We start from the raw sequence: 26,529 nt of genomic DNA on the forward strand, positions 1-26,529 counted from the left end.
AATATTCTCTTCTGTCTTCTAGGGGAGGAGAGGAAAAGCAGGATCAAGAGGACTAAGAGGGAAAAAAGGCTTAAAGGTAAAATGTGGTCCTTTATAACCTATAATTTATTCAGGATTCATGTTAAAGGGGCACTGTTTTCACTAAATAATGTTTGGGAGATCTTTTTGTTTTCAAAAATGTGAGACAGTGAAGTAAAGTATTTGAAAACACATCATCTCACTATGTGTGACATAATTGTGATGAAAATGATGTATGGCTGTCCCTGTAGAGGCCTAGGATAATGCCAGGAGCTAAAAATAATTAACAGAAATGTTGTTCTGTTTGTTGTCCTGAGGCACATTAATGAAAACTTAGATATTAAGATTGGTGAAGATGATGCTCAAAAGCTTAAGGAGTTGGGACACACTTCTGAGAGTGATCCAATGTACAGGGACTAAAAAAAACCTAGAATAAGACTAGTAGAAAAGACCCCAAGAGCCAAATGAGAGAAAATTTGGCCTTTCGTCTCATAATATAGCACAAAAACCCTACAAGTAAAGCTTGTGATGTGACTTTAAATGGGTGTTACAAGTTTCAGTCATGGTTTCTTTTCTTGTCTATCTTAATATATTAGCCATAACATTTTTTGTTTGTTCAGTCTTTTAATTATGGCACCTTAAAGGTTAAAATGAGGTTTAATTAAAGAAATGACTCAGATAGGCTGATACACATCAGTCAAAGAACAAACTTGATGACTTAGGCTTTCCACCCTGCTCTGCTCGTGCCGATTTTTTTCCCCAGCAGATCTAGGGCAAGCGGGGATGGAAAGCTTCTCCTTCCAGACGTTTTCCAGGGGCAGGCCCCATCAGGCCAGGGTACCCCCACCCATAAGTACTACAGATGAGGGAAATGGGGCCTCTGTGTAGTGTGTTCTGCATTTGCCCAATTGGAATCCTGGACATGTGTCACCTATTTAGCCTCAGGCATCGAGGGATTAACAGCCAGTGGAGAGGGCCTCAAGATTTCAGAAGAGAGGCCTGTGGGAGCATTGTCGGAGTGTGGCAATGCACAGGTCACATTACCAAAACTTTAAAGTAAAGAAGAATTTTCTTCAGGCAGCTCAACGGCCACTGATAAAACAACAATAACAAGTTGCATATATAGCGCCTTCAACCTAGTAAAATGTCCCAAGGCGCTTCACAGGAATGTTATCAAACAAAATATGCCACTGAGGAAGATGTTAGGACAGCTGACCAAAAGCTTGGTCAAAGAGGTAGGTTTTAAGGAGCGTCTTAAAGGAGCAGAGAGAGAAGGGAGAGGTTTAGGGAGGGAATTCCAGAGCTTAGGGCCTAGGCAGCTGAAGGCATGGCCACCAATGGTGGAGAGATGAAAATCGGGGTTGCGCAAGAGGCCAGAGTTGGAGGAGCACAGACATCTTGGAGGGTTGTAGGGCTGGAGGATATTATAGCGATAGGGAGGGGTGAAGCCATGGAGGGATTTGTAAACAAAGATGAGAAAATGTGTAGAAAAACTGGTTTACCTGTGCCTCCAGTGTGATTTTAACTATGATCTCTTCTATCCACATGATTGGAAGTGAATGAGTGTATTGAAGGTTTTAACCCTTGAGTACGGTTTGAACTTATCAGAGCTCCATCAGTTCGGGCTTCACTGTACATATAACATGTTAACGTGTTAGGCAAATGAACCATCGCTGTCTTTGCTGTTTAAAGAAAATGCTTGGCTTAAAATTTCTTGTATTTTAGGGTCCAAGAGGTAAAACAGGACCTGCAGGGCCACCTGGATCAATTGGACCTCCTGTAAGTTGTACATCTTTAACTCTGAGCCGTTTACTGTTTGCAGACTCTCTGGGGTAGATTTTTCATCTTTACCGCCTGGGCCTTGAGTGTCATCTGGCTGGATGGAAGAAAGGGAAATCTAGTGGAGAGGATCGCCATCCCTTACAGAACCTGCCCGATTTTCCCTTCCATTAATTTCAATCCTCCGTGCCAGGTTTTCCCCTCTGCGCTCTGCCCAGCTGATGCCCAGGCAGTAAAGACAGAATTCCACCCCTATAAGAAGTTGTCAGAGTTAGATACGAAGTAATATTTCCCCACCAATACTGGCACAAATATTGGAAAGACTGACATGAATCTTGTCATTTATGTGGAAATGACTTATGAAATAATACTGGGCGGCCTGCTGGTGGCGCTGTCCAGGGAGAGTATAAATACTCGGGCATGGGCCCAGCTTACTCAGGACATTCTTTAACAGGAACTAGTGAAGGACACAACTAGATCTCCATGTTGAAAAACAGTTGATTAAAGCCTCGTTTAATACTCCGACCAAGTGCCTAGTAGTTTTCTTACATCAAAGACTATGCCAGGCAGGTGTGGCACTGTGTCAACACTCTCATGGTATATGCTACAATAACAGCCAAACATGTGTACCTAATACTCTGACTTCAATCTCAGCCTAATGTCAGTCAGCAAAGTATCAATAATCAGTAAGTCATTTTTTTAGCAAGCCAGCCAGTGTAAGAATAACACAGCCCATTGATTTAGTCATTTACATCCTGCTCTGCGTGAGGCTGGTAATATAGGAACCGAAGTAGGCCATTCAACCCTTGAACCTGCTCAGTCATTCAATTAGATCATGGCTGATCTGTACCTCAACTCCATTTACCTGCCTTGGCTCCAAATCCCTTGATACTCTTACCTAACAAAAATCTATTGATTTCAGTCATATTATGATGAGGAACTATGGCTAGGGGGATATATATTTGGCCAGCTTCCACGTTGCCCAAATTAAAAAATATGACTTCAACACTCTTCACACATTTACCCAAATTTAAACAGGAAGTTGTACCATTTTAATGTTCAGTTATTTCAGCAAGCGGAGGGGATGTCTCCAAAATGAACTTGCAGAATCACAGTTTTATCATTTCTAGGCTGTGTTACTGGGATAGATTATCTCGCTCATGTGGGAATGGGAGACTAGTGACATGACTGACGAGTCGTATACGTCTCCTGGTGTGATAGAGAAAGGTCTGCAGGAAGTCCACAAGTTGATTGCCCAGTTTTCATCCACGTGGCTGGTCTCTGGCGCATGAGGTCATGTTAAAAGGAATGGAAAATAAAAATTGGTTGACTTGGGTCGGCAAGGGGGGGTGGAATGCCTTCAGTTTATACTGATAATAAAATATAAAGTATTTCTGAACATGATTCTATTTTAAAATGTTCATACTGACAATATTGCTAGTCCACCTGATTTCAGCTTATGTTATAAGCAAGAGTGTTCTAATGCCATGCTGTGATGTAATATAACAATTCCCCATATCATGTAGCAAAGTAAAATTTAATATTACCACAGTTCAAGTGTGAGTTGATCATGAATCAACCATTGCCGCTCACTACAAAAGCATTCTGAGAACAAAATAATACCTTCTCCATTATTTCCATAGGGGAAGATTTCCTCTGTGCACTGTGTAGCACAATTGGAAATACATTCTTTGTAAACACATTTATGATTTTGCTACACATAGCACACAGAAAAATCTTCCCTCCTCCCTCTATCTTTCCAGAATAACACAGGTTGCAGTGTGTTTCCAAGTCATCCTGAGGTACTGACCAATATATCACTTAAGCTTTGTTGACACAATTCCGAACATTGTCTCAACTCCGAGGTGTGTTACAGCCTTGTAACATGCTCCAACCTATATGTTATTCTACAGAGGGCAATGTCTTAATACCCACAATAGAACAACTTGAGTTTTTTTTTTTTTAAAAGAACGTAAAGATTAATCTTCAGGGGGTAAACTGCAAGATAAGTGGGAATAGTCAAATTAAATACTGTATTATTCCACAGGGAATTCCAGGACTAAGAGGAGAACAAGGGATTCATAGGTTGAAAGGACAGAAGGTAATTGATGTACCATTTACCTGTACAACATGCTGCTTGAACTGTCAGGAATTTTCACTTAACATTACCACAGCTCAGAGTTCTCTTTTGTTAAAGGGATTGATGGGAGATGCAGGACTTCTAGGACCTCCTGGAGATCAGGGGAAGAAGGTATGTGGAGGAATATCTTAATGTTGCTTGTATCTAAAATGAACTTTGTGTAGTTTAGTGATCGTTCTTAACTAACCAGCCAAAGTAAAACTGAGCTTGATAAAGCAGCAGACTGTATCTCGACTATTAGATACAGTTTTAAGTGCACTGCATGGCTCTCCTGATGTTCTCGTTGATAGGAGTAACCTATACAAAGTAGACCCAGGTTTGATTTCCAGTTTGTGTCGATTTAGCTGATGTCAGCCAGCGATTGGGGTGCACAGTTGTCCCCGGATTACAGAGGGCAAAGGTTAGTCCCGCCTCTCGTTGCTATTCCATGGTTCCTGCTGGAAAGTGGATGTGCACAGGTGAAAGATGAGGAGAGAATTGTGCTCTCCGATGATATCTCCATGGACAATAGCCTGACAAAACTCACTGCCCAGGCTCACACATGGAGAATGGCTGAGGTACCAGAGGGCTGTCGGTCGGTGCCCATGAATCTGACTATCAATGTTCCACCTAATTTTTTTTGGGTGCGCAGTCCCTTTAACAGACTGCGCAACCCATTCAAAATTTCATGCATGTGCGAGACCTTCAGACAGCCATGCGGCCGTGCAGCTTAACGAGAACATTGCTGACTATAATGAAGTTTTTTGTCATTAGCACTATCTAATGGCTTAGTTCAGACTTTCAGTGGCTCCAGTGCAGCAAATTGAACTGATAAAAATATAAACAGCATAATTATTATGCATAAAAGCTACAGAGCAATTTTAAGATTGGTATATATTTTGATTAATTTCATATTAGTCAAAGTGATATTCCTATTCTCAACCACTGCTGGTATCTAATCAAGTAAACCCTGTTATATTTAAATTCAGTTTTAAAACTACCCTTGTTTAGCAGACAGATACATATTTATCAATTATTATCAACAAAATCTTCTAGGCTCAAATTTGGAGGCATAACATTTCCTTTGGTATTTAATCTTAATGGTGAAATTGAATGGTGATGTGTAAAAGTAAGTACTGACAAGGACTGCAGTCTGAAAACATTTTTGTGTCTCATTGTTTAAGGGGAAACCAGGACCTGAAGGTTTACCGGGATTGCTAGGCCGTAAGGGTGAGCAGGTAAATACCACAACCTTAAACCCAATTGTGATGTAACATATAAATGACAGGCTGCATTCTGCATGAACCAGTTAAAAAAGATTCTGAGCGGCATTGTCACATTTTTGAGTTTATCAATTTTGCCACATATTTTGCCTAATGTGGCTTCACCAGCCAGTTGCATATGTGGACTTCATGTACCCTATAATCTGGAGTGCGCTATTTCTGTCCGATGTCTAGGTAAATGATAGCGAGGCCCAGGAATTGTAACTGAGCACCCTTACTCTGTACACCAGCTACCATAATCTTCTCATCGAACAATGAAATGGATACACACCAAAATGAAATGCAGGCTTGAAGCAACAAGTAACTTTATCTGCACAAAATACTGTAGGTGAAAAACTAGTTAACAGTATAACTCTGTAAAATGGATATTTCTCTACGCTCATCGACACACAAAAATAATAAAGGCAAAACTTACTTTCTTTTTAAACATATGGGGAAATTTTAACCTTAACTGCAGGGGGAGTCTGCCAGGATCGGATTGGGCATCCATTTTATACCCTGCCCGATTTTACTGTCTGTTGACTTTGATGGAAAGCAAAATCAGGCACGATGTAACATGGGTGCCAATCTGATCATGTCCTTTTCTTGCCATGCAGTTTCGGTTAAAATTACCCCTCTGGTCTCAAACAGAAGTTTACTTTCCATAGCCACAATCTAGCCAAGCTTTCTTTTGCTAAGCTAGTATTCACTTATGAAACACAGACAGACAGCCCTTTGGCTGTTGCTTGTGAGCTTCATTCACTGAATGCTGACTTAAAACTGACTCACAATATAATTCTGTGAGAGGAGAGCCATAACTAATGAGCTGTCAATCTTCGAGGATTTCAACTCATCAATGACCTTGCCGACTTCTCAAAAAAGCTCAGCTGTCACTCAAAGGCACTGTGCCAAACTGGGGCCTACCCTTTGATCTGTGGCCAGGTTACTTGTGACCATCCTGACCCAAAAGGAGCAGATAAAAAACCTTGCATGATTTCATTATAGCAAATCACCATTCATCAAAATTAAATAAAGACAATCTCTGACAGTGGCCTAAGATCCTAGCCATTGAATGTGATAGCTCTGTCCAATTGACACCTTGAATTTACTATTGCCCTTATCAATTCACATTTATTAAGAATGCTGCAGCAGGCTGGTTTAGAACTGAACTAATGTGTTTCCCTTGGAGAAATCTCCTAACTCTTGCACCATGGCTCACCGTATACTCTTTTCTCCCCTGTTTAAAGTGTCTTGGGACATCTTCTATATTAAAGACATCACGTCATTGTCTTCTGGGTGGTCTTAGGAAATACTGAAGCATGATATGGAGCATGTGGGTATAATCGTGGTAATTCTCACGGGTATATATGATGTATATTGATGCATTTTAATATCTGTGTTGTAAACGATGCTAGGGGTGAGCTAATAGAGGTCTTTAAAATTATGAAAGGTTTTGATAGAGTGGATACAGAGAGAATGTTTCCACTTGTGGGGAAGAGCATAACTAGAGGCCATCAATATAAGATAGTCACCAAGAAATCCAATAGGGAATTCAGAAGAAACTTCTTTACCCAGAGAGTGGTGAGAATGTGGAACTCGCTACCACAGGGAGTGGTTGAAGCGAATAGTATAGATGCATTTAAGGGGAGGCTAGACAAGCATATGAGGGAGAAGAGAATAGAGGGTTATGCTGATAGATTTAGATGAGGAAAGACAGGAGGAGGCTCGAGTGGAGCATAAATGCCGGCATGGACTGGTTGGGCCGAATGGCCTGTTTCTGTGCCGTATATCCTATGTAATGATGTTAATTTAGTTCCCTGCACAACAAAAATCCATAACATAGGATTCAAACACTGACACTCAATAATTCAGAATCTTGAAACTAAGCTTTGATGTGAAAATTAGTATTGAACATCTCCATTGGAAAGTATCATTATAGGAACAGGTAATGGAAAGAACATTGGTGACTATCTGGAGGAAAGTTCAAGATAAACAGCAGTTTGTGACAATTCACTCGAATCTGGCCTCTAGTATTTCTGCCGTTGTTATTTTATCGTAATTTCATATGCTGACTTTTGGCCAACTTTGTCTTGTTTGCTGTTACTCACAGACAAATTTGGGATGGACTGAGGAAAGGAGCGTTGAAAAGCTTTATACCCCAATGAAAATGTTTTTACTGCAACTGCATTATTCAGCCATAAGAGGGCAGCCTCTGGCCATATAAAACAGACCTGCTGTTTCCATGAAAACAGTGGATTTTTAGTCAGTGTCATTTTTGGATCCGAAACCATGAAAATGCCACTAAGCATAAAATTAGGTGAAGGTTTGCTACATTGTGGTGAAGTTATCATGGAAGGAGACATTCATGAATATTTAACATATAATTTAATCTCCACGATACAGTATTGTGGCTATTTTTGCATTGTTACTGGAGGCACTTGGAGAATTTGATGACATTATCCATTTAGAATACGCTATCATCAGTTATCTATCCAATTTAAATAAAATAACTTAATTTGATTACAAAATACTGTAGCATTGCAAATTGGTTATGGAAGCCCTACAGTTTAGTACATTCAATTCAGATGTCAAAGATGTCAAGTTACCAATGACTTTCATCATTATTTTTAAGTATGAACATCATCCATCTCGAAGCCAACAATGTAACATTTAATGAGATGTTACTATGTTCAGTATTGTAACTAAATCCAAGTATTTGCTTTCTTATCAGGTTACAAGGAGATGATATTTCAAATTGGGCCATTTTCTGCCTTGAATACTAATTTCACCAATTGATTTAAAGGGGACAGCAAATCTTGGGGCCACTACTTTTTATTCCAAGTACTTCCCCATTTTATATTGGGGAAAATGTATGTTCAGAAAAATACTTTCCAATTTAAAAAAAAAAGCATTCATCTAAATTGAAAGGCACCCAATCAGGCCCCCTCTTTCCTGTGAAACCATTCAATGATGTCAGGGTCCTGGAGTAACTATGTGGACAGCAATGCAGACGTGAGTTCAGACCACCCTAAGGGTTGCCCTGGAGCTGCCCAATTCTGGGATAGCTTGCTTCTGACTGGGGACACAATGTACCCAATTGGTGCCAAAGCTATACCAGGGGCTAGTGACTCTGAGGGTGGTCCGACGGTCTGAAGTGCTTGCTTTCAATTGAGCCACTCCCATTCGTGATATCATGGAGCAGCCTTGCAGGCAGGATGAAACCAACCTGGTTTACTATAAAAAGGAGTTGGTACTTCGAATAAGAAGTATTCTCTGTAGATTTTCCACACCATTTTTTTAAATAGTATTTAAATGTAATTCACAAAACAGCTCAAGAATATTAATAGCTTGGAATATTAGTCCTATCATTTGATGAAATCAAGAATGTGGAACCTTACACAATATTTCAATTGTGAAATTGGAGACTAAATTAAAATAGCATCTCATACCATATGACCCGCCCTGTTCATGGCACCAAGCTAGTTTATCTTATATCCGCCCCAAATTGTTAAACTGTAAAGCTGGGGGAAATGATGCATATAATTGTCCCGAGCCTCTTCGTTGGGCTTTGCCCTTTTAAAAAAAAAACAACACTGTTCTTATTTAATGAATTCATGAAGTCTGAAAGTCAGACTTTCATCAAGATAGATTCCAAAATATCCAATAGCAGAGGCACCTTCCCGTTCAGTTGCATTATTATTGTTACATTTTCTGCAACTGAAGGACTTTCAGTATGTATCACATCCCAAGACTGAGTAGCAGATAGCATCTGGATTGGTTTTCAGTAATAGACAACCACATCATCTACAATAGATTCAAGGTATTTACTGAAATTAGGCTAATGCTGAATGTAAAACAGGTTGAGTAACCAAACTTGGAGTCTGCAAATGTAATTAGCAACGATTTACACTCTGAATTCTTTGGTCTGATTGCCTATTATCCATTAGATTGTTAGGAGTGGAATCAATTACTTTCATTAATTAAAGCTTTAGATTAATTAATTTATTGCAAAAATCATGTGTTATTACCCTTGTTGAAGCTTACATCAAATGCAGGAACACTGCATTAACCAACATCCTACTGTCCAGGATCTTTAGAATTTCACCACAGCAGTAAATTAATGTGGTTTTAAGTCGAATACTTTAGAAAAAGAGGGAGGAATCCTGTGACTAAGTACGTTGTCTAATATTTCACCCCAGTTCCAGACAGAACAGATAGAAATGGGTCTGAAATTGTCGAGTCTCTGATACATATATGGCAGTACTAGGGGCACAATATCGATATGCCACGGAACAGCCTGGAAATGTGTAAACGTCTGTGTTCTGTTGTACATCGTTCTCTCGTCTGGAATAGAAAGTCATGAATAAGAACAGGAACTGGATTTCAACAGGACAAAAAAATGCAGGAACTTTCTCCAGTTTTCCCATTTTTTTTACTTTGTATAAACGTTTCGTTCAATCCTCCGCCTTGTTTTATTGTGCCTCCAAAGCAGTAGTAAAAAGAGTGGAATACGTGATATAATACTTGAAAATTAATATTACTCGGCACTACTGGATAAAATGGACAGCCAAGAATATAACATTAGAACAGAGATGTTGTTTTTAATTTATTCACTTGCAATAAACATCTCTAATTGTGCTAGGTTGATTTTCACAGGTTGGACCATGGTGTCAGACCCTTGTATTGCATAAGTAACACAAAGTGATATCATTTGTTTCTAATGGCAGGGTGATGTGGGCAGCTCTGGTGCTGAAGGAATGGAAGGATTGCCAGGATTACCGGTAAATGGTGCTCACATTAATTAGTATTGCTATTGTATTTAATTGAAGCTTTAAATTGTTCGCTGTATTTTAATCATTAGCTGAACTATTTGTCCAGTGTTCAAATATTGTTTAAAAACTGGCTGCAGTCGGCTCATTTGGTGAATGCGCTGCCCAAGAGCAAGATCCCAGCTTCAATCCGGGCTTGGGGCTCGGCCAGCTGCCTTCAGCTGGGGCTGTGGCAGGGGTGGTCCAATGAGCCCCTGGAGCTCAGGGTGAGGGAATGGAGAAACCAGCCAGGGGATGTGTTTATGACTGGCGTCCATTGCTGCTGGGAAGTGCTCGTGGATGGACATCATCTGAGGACAGGAACAGGCTCCATTGTGAAGCCTCCGCAGTTCAACTGCCAGCCAATGCTGCTGTGGCCCATACGAGAAGAATGGCACCTCTGGTGAGGTACTGGAGGTGGAGTACTTGTCAAATTGTACCCCAGTCGGCGTTAGCAACTTCAGAGAAGGAGAAAATTCAGTGGGCAGGCGATTTTTTAATAAGGAAACAAAATGAATAGAAAATGCTTTTTATCTGGTTAACATATGTATTATTTTTAGAGCCCAGGTTCCTTTTAAATTGCTGTTTTTGGGAGAAAAGTATCTGTAAATATAATTTGCTCAGGTCGCGCTATTTTGTTTCATGAAAATAAAACTGCTGCTGCTTTGTGCTTCATTGCAGGGTCTGTTTGGACTAAAGGTAAGCAGTTTCCCACTAGTTCAGTGAGCGTATAATGTGTTTCTGAATTTAAAAGTGCATCACGCTTAAAACCATTCAAAGGTTTATCAAGATCAAGTAAACACAAAACTCAGACTACAGAAAAGGAATGTTAGTCGTATGTTGTGTCGAATTGCTCTGTATGATTGTGTTTGTATGACATTCCTCTGCCCACTATTTTAATCAATATGTTAACTTGTTTAAAACAAACATTTTTTTTTACACACACAGCGAGTTATGATCTGGAATGCACGGCCTGAAAGAGTGGTGGCAGCAGATTCAATAGTAACTTTCAAAAGGGAATTGGATAAATACTTGAAGGGGAACATTTTGCAGGGCTATGGAGAAAGTGCAGGGGAGTGGGACTAATTGAAAAGCTCTGCCCAAAGAGCCGGCACAGGCACAATGGACTGAATGGCTGCCTTCGGTGCTGTATCATTCTATTATTGTAGGTGATTAACATCAGTAAAATAGCATGTAAATGTGTAAACATTTGTTACTAATGTTCTCCTTACCTAAGAAAGGATATACTTGCCATAGAGGGAGTGCAGCGAAGGTTCACCAGACTGATTCCTGGGGTGGCGGGACTGTCGTATGAGGAGAGATTGGGTCGACTAGGCCTGTATTCACTAGAGTTTGGAAGAATGAGCGGGGATCTCTTTGAAACATATAAAATTCTGACCGGGCTAGACAGACTGGATGCAGGGAGGATGTTTCCCCCGGCTGGGGTGTGTAGAACGAGGGGTCACAGTCTCAGGATACAGGGTAAGACATTTAGGACTGAGATGAGGAGAAATCTTTTCACTCAGAGGGTGGTGAACCTGTGGAATTCTCTACCACAGAAGGCTGTGGAGGCCAAGTCACTGAATATATTTAAGAAGGAGATAGATAGATAGATTTCTAGACTCAAGGGGCATCAAGGGGTATGGGGAGAGAGTGGGAATATGGTATTGAGATAGAGGATCAGCCATGATCATATTGAATGGCGGAGCAGGCTCGAAGGGCCGAATAGCCGACTCCTGCTCCTGTTTTTCTATGTTTCTAATAGTGATTTCTGCCTGATGGTGTGTGCAGTAAACGATACACAAGGAATGCCAAGATGTTTCTTGAACAGATGGTTTTCAAGTAATTGATTTGCTCAAATGCAGTAGAGTTGGTTATTTTACTTTTATATAATTTGGATTGCCTTTCAATTGTGTGTTTTTTCTGTGAATATCAAAATCCAGTCATTGATATTACCAAATCATGAACTACATACTTAAAAAAGCAAACAAAGTGGAGCTCTTGTTAGCATCCCTCATTGTGACACAAGATTTGTTATTTATATATAATTCCGGGCTTAAAGTGGCTTTTGACAAGTCCGGAAACTCTGAGATAAAAGCTCTCAAAATAACAGTGTGCATTGGGGTCATTCAGGAAGAGGATGTGGCTGCAGTGTGGGAGAGGGGAGAAAATGATTGGTAGGGTCAACATATGAGCTAACAGCAGTTTTTGGACAGGAGAAAACTACTGGGCCATCTCGCATAGCTTTCAAACATTCCATGAGTTTCCTTCCATGATTCCACAACAAACAGCCCTGCGCCCCTTCGCAACAGGAATTCATCTTTTTTTAAACCTGCCATGATTTTCTTTTTCACCAACCCCCACCAGGAACCCTCTCTACCAATACCATCAGGAACCTGCTCTACCAATCCCATCAGGAACCCGCTCTACCAATCCCATCAGGAACCCGCTCTACCAACCCCATCAGGAACCCACTGTACCAATCCCATCAGGAACCCACTGTACCAATCCCATCAGGAACCCACTGTACCAATCCCATCAGGAACCCACTCTACCAATCCCATCAGGAACCCGCTCTACCAATCCCACCAGGAACCCTCTCTACCAATCCCATCAGGAACCCTCTCTACTAATCCCAGGAACCCGCTCTACTAATCCCAGGAACCCGCTCTACCAATCCCATCAGGAACCCGCTCTACCAATCCCATCAGGAACCCGCTCTACCAATCCCACCAGGAACCCTCTCTACCAATCCCAGAAACCCACTCTACCAATCCCATCAGGAACCCGCTCTACCAATCCCATCAGGAACCCTCTCTACCAATCCCAGGAACCCACTCTACCAATCCCATCAGGAACCCACTCTACCAATCCCATCAGGAACCCGCTCTACCAATCCCATCAGGAACCCGCTCTACCAATCCCACCAGGAACCCTCTCTACCAATCCCAGAAACCCACTCTACCAATCCCATCAGGAACCCGCTCTACCAATCCCATCAGGAACCCTCTCTACCAATCCCAGGAACCCACTCTACCAATCCCATCAGGAACCCACTCTACCAATCCCATCAGGAACCCACTGTACCAATCCCATCAGGAACCCACTCTACCAATCCCATCAGGAACCCGCTCTACCAATCCCACCAGGAACCCTCTCTACCAATCCCATCAGGAACCCGCTCTACCAATCCCACCAGGAACCCTCTCTACCAATCCCATCAGGAACCCTCTCTACTAATCCCAGGAACCCGCTCTACTAATCCCAGGAACCCGCTCTACCAATCCCATCAGGAACCCTCTCTACCAATCCCATCAGGAACCCGCTCTACCAATCCCACCAGGAACCCTCTCTACCAATCCCATCAGGAACCCGCTCTACCAATCCCATCAGGAACCCGCTCTACCAATCCCACCAGGAACCCTCTCTACCAATCCCACCAGGAACCCTCTCTACCAATCTCACCAGGAACCCGCTCTACCAATCCCATCAGGAACCCGCTCTACCAATCTCACCAGGAACCCGCTCTACTAATCCCAGGAACCCACTCTACCAATCCCATCAGGAACCCACTCTACCAATCCCACCAGGAACCCTTTCAACCAATCCCAGGAACTCACTCTACCAATCCCACCAGGAACTCACTCTGCCAATCCCACCAGGAACCCTCTCTACCAATCCCACCAGGAACCCTCTCTACCAATCCCACCAGGAACCCACTCTACCAATCCCACCAGGAACCCTCTCTACCAATCCAACCAAGAACCCACGTGACCAAACCCACCAGGAACCCTCTGTACCAATCCCAGCAGGAACCCACTCTACCAATCCCACCAGGAACCCTTTCTACCAATCCCAGCAGGCACGCACGCTCCCAGTGCCCCTGGAATATTTCTTTCTCAAACAATATGATTTACCTGCTGTCAGTAACAGAACAGTCTGCAGACTCTCCCAATAGCTCAAGAAGTTTATTCAATGAGTAATTGAACCATATCAATCAGAAATGTCCTCGGCTCAATACGCACTTATTGTTTAGTTAACTGCTGTCAGATGAGGCAGTGGTTAGGGTGCTATAGTTAGCCTTAGCACACTTGGCCTAGGGGGGAGAAATGAATTTGAGTTGCTGCTCATAGTTGCTATGCAACAACCTTTGCTAGAAGTGAGAGACGGCGTGCCTGTGTCTGTGATCATTCAGTTCGGGATAGGATTGGATTTGGTTGTGATGCCTTTAACTCTGAATAGCCTGCTATTACTCGCTATCATGGCTCACCTGAGGGTGACCTGCAAGTGTGGAACCATGCTCCAGTAAGGAATCAATGGGGTTGCTTTTTGTCTTCACTGCTGGGCAGGAATGGGGTGGAACGACCATGAAAATTGCAGCACGGCTCTTACCGCAATGTTTCCGCCCAGCGGTGGAGACCACAGTTTTGGTAAGGGCCTTCAGGCAGCTGCCGGAAACAGATGAGTCCTCAATAGGATCCTGATGCAATTTTGAGGTCACAACGGGTGGAGTGTGCACTGAGCATGCTTTGCCCATTGGTACTTGGCGTTGAGCGGCCTAACCAGCAGTTTTTAAAGGCACCGCTGGAAGCCGCTCCAAAGACCTCAGGTAAGATTTTAAATAATTTTTGTAGGACAAGGATGCTCATCCCTCCATGCGCCCTCCCCCCACCCCACCTTTTCCGGGATTGCCTCCCTCCCTCCCTCTCTTTTAATTTACCATGACTAGCTCTGCTCCGCAGTGAAGCTGCCGAATTTCCCACCCTACCAATTGGCGAGCTGCCTATTAGCACTCGGTTTATTGCAGGCAGCTTGCCAATTATGTTAAAGGGAAGCCCCAAACATGAAAATGGTTCAGGCCACCGACCACTTCCATTAGGCAGGTGGACTCCTCCTTCGCTCAATGAATGCGGTCACACGAAAATCTACACCAACGTGATTGAGGGAAGAGAGGGGAGAGAATTGTCAGAAAATTGGCAAGAGAAATAACAAGGGGGAAAGCATTGTGCAAACTAAGCACTTGCTAGTTGTTAGAAGTATAGCCTGATCTTTGATGGCTGCTATCTGTCATAGTTTAGCTTCTCACTCTGTGCTACATTACCACAATGTACCGTTTAGCTGTTATAATAGTTATACATATAATTACCAATAATAAATATAACCCTTAGCAAGATAAATAAAATTGATTAACACTGTCGATGGTTTTCAGGGGCTTAAAGGATTTTCAGGATTGCCAGGGACAAAAGGCATTCCAGGATCACCAGTAAGTAACGAGTTTTGTTTCGAATAAAAATCCATATTTATATATCTCCATATATATACATATAACTTATCTTCCTCACTGCTTTATATCAAATGCTCCAGAAAGAGGATGGGAGGGCTGGTAGGAAGGAGAATGGGGGGCAGTTGATTGGCTGTAGACTCCTCTCACTCTTTGTAGTCTGTGATTGGCCAACAGGAAGACTCCTTCTGGTTGGGGGAGGTAATTGAATCAGTGGAGTTACATGGGAACAAATAGGACACCTTTCCTTCAGTGACGTCATCAGAAAGGCTTAAAGGCAATGAGTTCCAGCCTGCCCAGTCTTTATTGGAGGCACATATTTGAATATGTAGTAAGGGCAATACTTTGAATAAAAAGTACTTTCCTAATACTTCACTTTCCTTTTAGCATATCTTTACCGCACATGAATTCAGTTCACACAGTTCCTATTGACGAGGGAATAAATGCTGCAATTGGTTGCCATGGACTAAAATCAGAACTTGCTGGAACACACAGCAGGGCAGTCAGTATTTGTAAAGAGAAAGGATAGGTAAGGGTTTCGGGTAAAACCTTTCATCAGAACTGAACGATAAGCAAGCATTTTATGCAGGTTTGGGAGAAAGGAGGTTCCTGAAGAAACAACAGATAGTCCAAATCAGAGAGAAGAAATTAATGGGTTGAATGACCTGCAACCTTCTCAAAAGAAAAAGCAGGAAATGGTTCAATGATAAACAGTAGAACATTGTTAATGGGGTCTGAGGATGTATAAACAGAGTAAAGTAGCATTGAAACCACCAGCTGCATGCAATTAGCAGCTACATTTCTGTCACCTGACTTTTCTGTGAACTGAAGTGTATCCTTGAAACTGTGCTGTAGAGTGATAACATATTGACTGCTATATAGAGCAAACACATTCTCTGCATGGAACTGCACTGTTTGAGATGACTTATGAAAAAGACATGTTAGTCACATTGTAGAATGTTTATGAGGAAACTCAAGCCCAAGTCATAGACATGGGTAACATTCACATTTGAACATCTGGTAGAAGGAAGTCCACTAGTTTTGATTTTTTTTTAAATAAAGTATTGCATTTATATAATGTCTTTTCATGACACTCGGCATGTCCCAATGCACCTTTACAACCAATGAAGTACTTTCTAAACTGTGGTCACTGTTGTAATATAGCTTTGGAAAGGAAGAGAGGTGATGGGGGGAAAGCTTTCTGCCCATCCTCATCTCCTGGTGAACCAACCAAGGAGAAATCCTGATATTGCTTGTTGATCCAGAATGAGGAGATAGACAGCTTTCAAGTCACTAATTTTGGACTTGAGGAAAAAACAGAAGGTGATTTGATGGTGTAACAAGAATGTTTCCATTTCTTTTAGGGTCTCCCTGGTCCTCCTGGTCTACCAGGGCCTTCACTGAACATTTCTGAAGAAGACTTCCAGGTGCGCAGTGTCGTAAGTCTGTACATGTTTGCCGCCCTCACAACACACAGGTCTCACTGGAAGGTGCTAACTTATGCTGGAGTATGGTTCTATTGGCATCAACCACATCCCATCCCTCCGCTCCTTGATTTATGAACCGCAACAGTATATTTCAGTAGGCTATGCTACCATGGGTCATCACCCGTGAGCCAACTGACATCCATGTGTATGCACATACAATAGTGAATTGCACTGAGAAGAGGGAACCATAGCTGGTGGGGTTTTTTTTCCCTCCTTCAACCTGATGCACTGAGGATGTGGCCGATGATGCCATGGCTGCATTTTATTTCTCATTCCTAGTAGCCTTGACAATATGGTGGCGGCGGATCATCTTGAACTACTACAAATAAATGGCATGCCAGGCCACTGCAGGTGGCATTACAAGTCAAGCCAATAGTGTGGGATTGCAGTCACATGCAGGCCAGACCAGGTAAGGGTGAAAGAATCCCTTGCCTGCAAGATTTCCAACACCACAATAGCTAGGACTCAAAATCACAACTTGCCATGGTGGAATTTGAACGCTCTAAACTATCAAACTCCATCATTTTCAAGGGGAAAACTGCAAGTTTATAAACTATCAAACACCATGATTTTCAAGGGGAAAACTGCAAGTTTATAAATTTAACGCACTAGATAGAACAAGAAATCATGAAGGCTTTTTAAAGTTGTATACTTGGGGGTGGGGACAGCGGATATACACGTTATAGCACAACTTATTTGCATAGTTGAGATAAGAACATAAGAACTTAAGAAATAGGAGCAGGAGTAGGCCATTCGGCCCCTCAAGCCTGCTCCGCCATTCAATAAGATCATGGCTGATCTGATCTTGGCCTCAACTCCACTTTCCTGCACTATCCCCATAACCCTTGACTCTCCTATAGTTCAAAAATCTGTCTGTCTATCCACCTTGAATATATTCAATGACCCAACCTCCTCCAGCTCTCTGGGGAAGAGAATTCCAAAGATTCACGACCCTCAGAGAAGAAATTCCTCCTCATCTCCTTTTTAAATGGGCGACCCCTTATTCTGAAACTATGCCCCCTAGTTCTAGATTCCTTCACAGGAGGAAACATCCTCTCTGCATCTACCCTGTCAAGCCCCCTCAGAATCTTGTATGTTTTAATAAGATCACCTCTCATTCTTCTAAACTCCAAAGAGTATAAGCCCAACTTGCTCATCCTTTCTTCAAAAGACAACCCCCTCATCTCAGGAATCAACCTAGTGAACCTTCTCTGAACTGCTCCCAATGCAAGTATATCCCTCCTTAAATAAGGAGACCAAAACTTTACGCAGTACTCCAGGCGTGGTCTCACCAACACCCTGTATAGTTGTAGCAAGACTTCCTTACTATTATACTCCATCCCCCTTGCAATAAAGGCCACCATTCCATTTGGCTTCTTAATTACTTGCTGCACCTGCATGCTAACTTTTTGTGTTTCATGTACAAGGACCCCCAGATCCTTCTGTACTGCAGCATTTTGTAGTCTCTCTCTATTTAAATAATAATTTGCTTTTTTATTCTTCCTATCAAAGTGGATAACCTCACATTTTCCCACATTATACTCTATCTGCCAAATTTTTGTCCACTCACTTAACTTATCTATATCCCATTGTGTCCTCCTCACAACTTGCTTTCCCGCCTATTTTTGTATCATCAGCAAATTTGGCTACATTACACTCGGTCCCTTCATCCAAGTCACTAATATAGATTTTAAATAGTTGAGGCCTCAGCACTGATCCCTGTGGCACCCCACTAGTTACAGTTTGCCAACCTGAAAATGGCCCATTTATCCCGACTCTCTGCTTTCTGTTAGTTAGCCAATCCTCTATCCATGCTAATATATTACCCCCAACCCTGTGAGCTCTTACCTCATGCAGTAACCTTTTATGTGGCACCTTATCGAATGCCTTCTGGAAATCCAAATACATTACATTTACTGGTTCCCCTTTATCCACCCTGCTTGTTACATCCTCAAAGAACTCTAGCATGATTTCCCTTTCATAAAACCATGTTGACTCTGCTTGATTGTGTTATGATTTTCTAAATGTCCTGCTACTACTTCCTTAATAATGGACTCCAGCATTTTCCCAATGACAGATGTTAGGCTAACTGGTCTATAGTTTCCTGCTTTCTGTTTCCCTCCTTTCTTGAATAGGGGCATTACATTTGTGGTTTTCCAATCTGCTGGGACCTCTTCAGAAGCCAGGGAATTTTGGTAGATTACAACCAATGCATCCACTATCTCTGCAGCCACTTCTTTTAAGATGCTAGGATGCAGGCCATCAGGTCCACGGGACTTGTCCACCTTTAGTCCCATTAGTTTGCCTAGTAATTTTTCTCTAGTGATAGTGATTGTTTTAAGTTTCTTCCTCCCTATAGCCCCTTGATTATCTATTATTATTTCCCATTATTAATTCCCCAGTCTCATCCTCTCGCCCTCATGGGATTAAGATGAATGGCAGCTGAATTGTTATTTTGCCACCTGTTCAGTATTGTTCCCTAAACTGTGTTCCATTATTTCCTTGAGAATTGTGAGCATAATTGCCTGAATTTTGCAGTCAGCGCGAAGTGATGGCGCTCGCCGCTGACCTTGAAGAAAGCTGCCCACAAAAGATCTAACGATCTCTGTGGTGTTAATTTGGTTCTAGCATCACCAATGTCTAGCAACAGTGATGTCATCAAGCTGGCTAAGCAGCCAATCACATTGACGAATTCTCACAGGCAGCAAACCAAGAAGTAAAATGCACTGATTATCCTTCACTTTTTAAATCATTTTATAGAGAGCGAAATAAAGATTTGGACATACACATGGGATTACGGTAGAAGCTGAAATATCATAAACAAACTTTAAAAACATTATTATTATATTAAAACCCATGCAATTTTTATCATAATGGAAAAATTGACCATTTTTCAGGGCCAGACGGTTGTTTGGCAGTAGTTATGACTCAGTTCACCATTAAAAACCCAGTTAAACCTCATTGAACAAGGCTTATCTATTTCAGGGGTCTTTAACAGCAATATTAGAGGTTAAAAGCTTAAGTTTTCATCAGTTCAGTGATTTCAATTGATTGCCGGCTGCGGGGAGTTCAACAACGCGCACTGTGGAGGAGCAGGGAATGACTGACAGCAACTTCTGGATTTCCGCATTTAACTGCGCACGTGCAGACGCCAGATGTTGCTGTCAGTTTCACAGTTGCAATGACGGCGAACGTTGGCAGTTTCGCCATCATTACAACTGCAAATTCTGGGCCAATATGTTGTACGTCTTCCAATCTATTGAGGAAGATCTCCGTTCATTTGGGTTACCGGCTTTGAGTCATTCTAAACAAGCCCAGTCTTAAACCATTTCTTGTGGTATAAAAATATCCTTAATACATTGTCATGAACTAGTTTGAATTTCTGTCTCCCTGACTTTTTGATACTTTCTTATCTGTGTCACTGTAAATGTGGATGCCATTTTACAACACCTCACTGTGCAGTGCAATATCACTATTCCACAAACTCGCTTGTTGGTGTCACCATGCGGCTTTACTATATAGCACTAGTCATGGTTCCATCATTTCTCAGTGACGTTGCTGAGCTGTATATTTCAAAATGCTGTGCCAGTAAGATATAGAACTAGAAATGGCAACTGAAGAAAATTAGTATCTCATTAAAGCTTTAAATTGTTTGTTGTATTTTAATCCTCAAGCTGCTCTATTAGACCAAAGTTCATATATTGTTAACAACTGGATGCAGATGGCTCATTTGGTGAATGTTCTGTCCAGAGCAGGATCCCAGCTTCAATGCGGGCTTGGTGCTCGGTCAGCTGCCTTGAGCTGGGGCTGTGGTAGAGCCTCTGGAGCTCAGGGTGGGGAATGGAGAAACCAGCCAGGGGTTGAGTTTATGACTGTCGTCCATTGCTGCTGGGAAGGGTGGACATCATCTGAAGACGGGAATATATATATATCTTTAAATCTGGAATATATATTGAGATTGTTTGGAAATAGAGTGGGAAAGAGAATAGGCTGCGTTAGTGACACCACCCAGGGTAATTAACAAGATTACAAAAGCAAAATACTGCGGATGCTGGTCAGTCCGTAAGGGTGACCTCGAGCTTCCGGTCGCCTGTCACTTTAATTCTCCGCTCCACTCCCACTCTGACCTCTCCGTCCTCGGCCTCTTGCACTGTTCCAATGAAGCTCAATGTAAGCTCGAGGAACAGCACCTCATCTTTCAATTAGGCACGTTACAACCTTCTGGACTCCACATCAAGTTCAACAATTTCAGACCATAACCTCTGCCTCTATCTTTTTTTTCATTTTTTTTCTCTCTCTCTCTCTCACATGGCAGCTGTCAATCATTCTGCCATTGCCCTTTACACTTCATCTAGAGTCATCTTTTGTTTCTTAACTTGTCCCATTACCATCTCCTTTTGCCTTGCACCAGCATCCCTTTTGTTTCTTAATCTCTCCTGCCTTCCATCCTATCACAGTCCCTCCCTTTTGTTCTTTCCTCCCCTCCCCCCCTTTCCCTGCCCCTACACTTGCTTAAAAACCTGTTCCATCTCCAACTTGTTCCAGTTCTGACGAATGGTCATCAACCTGAAACGTTAACTCTGTTTCTCTCTCCACAGATACTGCCTGATCTGCTGAGTATTTCCAGCATTTTCTCTAATTAACAAGATTTGTAGTTGCCAATAATCGTCCGACACTTCGCCTGGAATGTGTAATTTGATGCAGTCAACACTACTCCCAAGCAGGACTGCCCAACATGGGGCCCTTCCATTATAATTCTGTGGGCTGTTAACCATAACCCCGGCACTTACCAACACCTTCAGGAGTGCCGGGATTACAGTTAACATCTCGGGCATAGTGTTAACTACATTGAATCACACAATCCAGGCAAAGTGTTGAACGATTATTGTCCTCCCACCTCTTGGTGGTGCAACTACAAATCTTGTTAATTACACCGGGTGGTGTCATAACATTCTCTGTCTTCATCCCTGAATACATTATGCAAATGAGAGGTTTATTTGAAAATATACACCTCCCAACTAATCTTCTTCTTAGGCAGTCCTTCGGAACCGAGGATGACTTGCTTCCACACTAAAAATGAGTTCTCAGGTGACTGATGTGTCCAATGCGGGACCTACAGTCTCTGTCACAGGTGGGGCAGACGGTGGTTGAAGGGGTGGGTGGGGTGATTGGGTTGACGTGCGCTCCTTGCGCTGCCTGCGCTTGGCTTCCGCTTGCTCCCGGCGAAGAGACTCGAGGTGTTCGGCGCCTTCCCGGATGATTCTCTTCCACTTTGTGTGGTCTTGGGCCAGGGATTCCCGGGTGTCGGTGGGGATGTTGCACTTTTTCAAGGCGGCTTTGAGGGTTTCCTCTGCCCACCTGGGGCTCTCATGCCGTGTCGGAGCTTCGAGTATTAATAGCAAAGTGTGTAATAAGTGCGAACACTTGGGGGATACTTCTGAGGAAAACAAGCCTGCAATCATTTGCTTGGTGTTTTTTTTTTCTTTTATTGGCAGCTGCTTTTGAGCAAAGCACGCAGTGCGGATTCCCAAAGTATATGGAAGGCTGTGGAAACTTTAAATATGGAGATTCGGTATATTGTTGCCCCGCCCACTGGAACCAAGGACAACCCTGCCACAACCTGTAAAGAACTGCAGCTGTGTCAGCCCCAACTCCGTGATGGTAAGGACCACGGTGAACAATGTTATCACAAAGCTGGTATTCTTCTGACCATTGTACTTTGGTGTATCTATCCTGTAAACTGAGTCACTTCACATAGTTGGCACGTATGACGTTGTCAGGTTAATGAATCATAGAGTGCTTTAGCAATCTGGAGCAAGTCCATAGCCCATAATTATTTTGTGGGAATAAAAACTCATTCACATGTGGGCGATAACGCTGAAGGTGTTGGAACCCCTCTCAGGAAACTGATGACGTAAGTGGTGGCATAGGTTCATAAGAGTCAAATGCTCCATTGATATTTATTTATATTTGCCACCATAGTGTCCAACCTCCTGTTGTTACAGTAAGGGTTGTCAATGTGCGTGTGTGGTTTTGATGGCTCTAGAAGTGTCCTCCCTGTATTGAGACAATGAGAGTGCCTCAAGGGTAGTGTAAAGTATCCTCAGGCAAGCAAGGAGTACTAGGGGGTAATCTTTTTTTAAGATTACTAGTGTCAGCTGTGGTTTAGTTGGTAGCACACTCGCCTCTGAATCAGAAGGTTGTGGGTGCAAGTCCCAATCCAGGGACTTGAGCACATAAAGCTAGGCTGAAACTCCAGTGCAGTGCTGAGGGAGTGCTGCACTGTCGGACGTGCGGTCTTTCAGATGAGACGTTAAAACTGCTCTCTCAGGCGGATGTAAAAGATCCCATAGCACTATTTCGAAGAAGAGTAGGGGAGTTATCCCCGGTGTCCTGGCCAATATTTCTCCCTGTTCGACAATGAGTGTACACATTTACACTGAATTCATTAGTCTGCTATTTTAGTGGAGGAGTTGATCGTTAAAATAAATGAAAGAGTTTAATACAAACACGTTAATCCTTCATACGCTAATCTTCACACAGCATAATTTCAAGACCAATGTCACGGCATAGGAGCATATTTCAGTGTGCCCATTTATAGGAGGAGCTCAGCAGTGTAGTATCTACGTAAAGATGTGACTGCAAACTTTAGCACTTGTGTCACTGAAAAGACTGCTCCGGAAGTTAAATGCAATGTATTCCAGAAGATTAAAGTTTGTCTTTGCTGAAGAACAACTGCATCAACAAGGCTAATGCATGGCCTAAGAGCAGTGGCACATGATCCCCTCAGTGTCTCCACAACAACTTCAGGCCGGGCAGTAAACAAGGGCCGTACTGCATTCTCCACATTGTTGTCAACCATTGTCCATTTGCTGCCAGTGTCATGGTTTATGCCAACAGCAACTTCTCGAATTCTATTTTTTTTGGTATGCCTAAGGGTAATTGTGAAGTAAACTTGAAGTTATTTTAATCTTCATTGATAAAGGTGGGTGATATCCGTGACAGACAGCCAGGCATCAAAACTGTGTGATTTTCTTTGTTTCTTTGTTCCTTTGCTAGGTTTCTATTATATTGACCCCAATCAGGGCTGCCCCTATGATGCACTTCTTGTTTACTGCAACTTTACAGCTGATGGAGCAACCTGTTTGCCAACTGTGGAAAATGAGGTACTGCAGGCATAGAAAATGAATAGAAAGATTCCACGATAAATTGTGACATTATTCCATCCCAGAACTGGTATTGTCTCCGGTCAGCAACACACCTGCCCATTAGCGATTGCGCTGTGCTGCTGTTTGATTATAGAGATCACCATTTAGGAGCAGATTTTCCTCTTCATCTGGGTAAACAGTAGAGAAAAGTTGAGCGGGGAGCTGTTCCACCGAAGGTGATGTCAGGCATATAATACACATGCCCAAATTTGGGCAGCAGTATTATAGTACAACGCATGTCTCAAGATGACATCATGTGATGTGTTCCCTGTCAGTTATGTGTTTAACAGCTCTGGGCACAAGGAACGCCAGTGTGATGGGTATAAAGAAACGGGAAAGATTTCCATTCCCAGACTGGCGTTCCACATTTTGAACAAAACATTTGAGGAAAAAGGGAAAATAATGTGCTGAAGGGGGAAAAAAATGACAGATAACGGACTAATGTTCACCAGTTGAACATACGTCAGTTATGCAGCGAGCGTAGAGAGACTGGGATTGTTCTCCTTACAGCAGAGAAGGTTATGGGGAGATTTAATAGAGGTTTTCAAAATTATGAGGGGTTTTATAAGAACATAAGTAATAGAAGCAGGGGTAGGCCATACGACCCATCGAGCCTGCTCCGCCATTCAGTAAGGTCCTGACTGAACTTCTACATCAACTCCACTTTCCCGCCCTATTGCTTGATTCTCTTAGAGCCCAAAAAACCTATCAATTTTTTAATAGAGTAAGAGAAACTGTTTTCACTGGCAGGAGGGTCCGTAACCAGAAGGCACAGGTTTAAGATAATTGGCAAAAGAATGAGAGGGGAGATGAAGAGAATTATTTTCTACGCCGTGAGTTCTGATGATCTGGAATGCACTGCCTTAAAGGGTGGTAGAAGCAGACTCAATCTCAACTTTCAAAAGGGAATTGTATATATACTTGGAAAGGAAAAATGTGCAGGGCTACGGGGAAATAGCAGGGGAGTGGGAGTAATTGGATAGATCTTTTAAAGAGCAGGCACAGTCAAGATGGGCCGAATGGCCTCCATCTGTGTTGTATGATTCTGTGTTGAAGAATTAAGGAGCTTGTTGCTGACAAACTGTTTTCTTCCTTTATTTATTTTTTTAAGAGGAAGAACATTTCTGGGAAAATTAAGTATTCGACTAACAGTCTTTTTCAAAATATTATCCAGGTACCCACAAAAAGCTGGTTCAAAGAATATTCAAAGGAAAGCACGCATCAGTGGTTCAGCTCTACAGAGGGAGGATTTTTGGTGAGATAACTTTTAAAATCCAAGATTTAAAAGCTCCAAAAGAACTAGAGTGCACCATGGGGTTTAATTTCAAGATTCTTATTTTCCACACCCTGTTTTAAATTTTTATTTACAGTTTGAATATCGTGGAGTGAACATTGTACAGCTTCGTTTTTTAAAACTTCACAGTACATATGCCACCCAAAAAGTAACCTACAAGTGTAAACCGGGACTTCAATCATTCAAGATGAATATAAGTGATCACAGAACAATTCAATTCATGGGTGACAACCAAAAGAAAATATATAATGGACACAAAGGCTTCTCGGTCAATTTTGATGGATGCTCAGTAAGTTTTCAGTAATTTATTTAACAATATCGTAGACTTTTTGATATATGTCAAACACTAGCAATATGTGTGACAGAAACCGGTCATGCCAAAAATAAAATTTCATAAGTAGAAATTGATCTCTTTTCCAGTGCCTCACTTAGTAAATGCACTGCTCCATGAAGAATTGAGCAATAAGAAAGCACTTGTATTTATTTAGCACCTTATTGCATCCTGAGGACATCCCAAAGTACTTTGTAACCAATAGATTACTTGGGAAGTGTAGTCATTGTTGTTGTGGGTAGCACCTTTGCATCTGAGTCAGAAGGTTGTGGGTTCAAGACCCAGTCCAGGGACTTGAGCACAAAAAGCTAGGCTGACACTCCTCGGGAGTGCTGCATTGTCGGAGGTGCCATCTTTCGGATAGGACGAGAAAAACCGAGGTCTGCTCTCTCAGGTGGATGTAAAAGATCCCATGGCACTATTTTGAAGAAGAGCAGGGGAGTTATTCCCAGTGTCCTGGCCAATATTTATCCCTCAATCAACATAACAAAAAAACAGATTATCTGGTCATTATCACATTGCTGTTTGTGGGAGCTTGCTGTGCACAAATCGGCTGCCGTGTTTCCTACATTAAAACAGTGACTATACTTCGTAAAGTACTTAATTGGCTGTAAAGTGCTTTGGGACGTCCGGTGGTCGTGAAAGGCGCTATAGAAATTGTAGTGTATGTACCTTGATGAAGGAACTATATTCTGCAGCCCCTGTATACTGCAGTACCAGTAGTGACCACCCCTGTATATAAGCCTGTGTAGTAACTTTGTATAGTAGTTCCAGTTTTGTCTCCATTCAGTAAACACCAACTTCTGCAGTCCATGTCTCAATTACACACGGACATTACATTGGCGACGAACAGATCCGAACTTACCTACAGTTCTGCACCACCTCACGGGGATCCATCCCTGAAGTGAAGTTATTAGAGGTCGAAGCCAGAAGGAAGAAATC

The 26,529-nt window shown here is 42.3% G+C and overlaps 1 protein-coding gene across 3 annotated transcripts in view; it reads left to right on the top strand.

The window, feature by feature from the left end:
• The window catches only part of LOC147101827 (uncharacterized), a 99,796-nt gene that overhangs the window by 62,111 nt on the left and 11,156 nt on the right, over window positions 1–26,529 (top strand). For 2 of the 3 annotated variants that reach the window (XM_085965803.1, XM_085965800.1), the window contains 13 exons: window positions 23–76; window positions 1,744–1,797; window positions 3,845–3,898; window positions 3,995–4,048; window positions 5,101–5,154; window positions 9,906–9,959; window positions 10,668–10,685; window positions 15,196–15,249; window positions 16,632–16,706; window positions 22,250–22,415; window positions 23,814–23,920; window positions 25,137–25,217; window positions 25,333–25,545. In XM_085965803.1, coding sequence (XP_085821929.1) covers window positions 23–76; window positions 1,744–1,797; window positions 3,845–3,898; window positions 3,995–4,048; window positions 5,101–5,154; window positions 9,906–9,959; window positions 10,668–10,685; window positions 15,196–15,249; window positions 16,632–16,706; window positions 22,250–22,415; window positions 23,814–23,920; window positions 25,137–25,217; window positions 25,333–25,545 — 1,038 coding nt within the window. The remainder of the gene's footprint in view (window positions 1–22; window positions 77–1,743; window positions 1,798–3,844; window positions 3,899–3,994; window positions 4,049–5,100; window positions 5,155–9,905; window positions 9,960–10,667; window positions 10,686–15,195; window positions 15,250–16,631; window positions 16,707–22,249; window positions 22,416–23,813; window positions 23,921–25,136; window positions 25,218–25,332; window positions 25,546–26,529) is intronic. The other variant, XM_085965801.1, reaches the window with a different exon arrangement.

The sequence above is a fragment of the Somniosus microcephalus genome, chromosome 23, assembly GCF_052327205.1.
Source record: "Somniosus microcephalus isolate GS21.2 chromosome 23, FLI_Smic_1.0, whole genome shotgun sequence".
NCBI classification, from domain to species: Eukaryota; Metazoa; Chordata; class Chondrichthyes; order Squaliformes; family Somniosidae; genus Somniosus; species Somniosus microcephalus.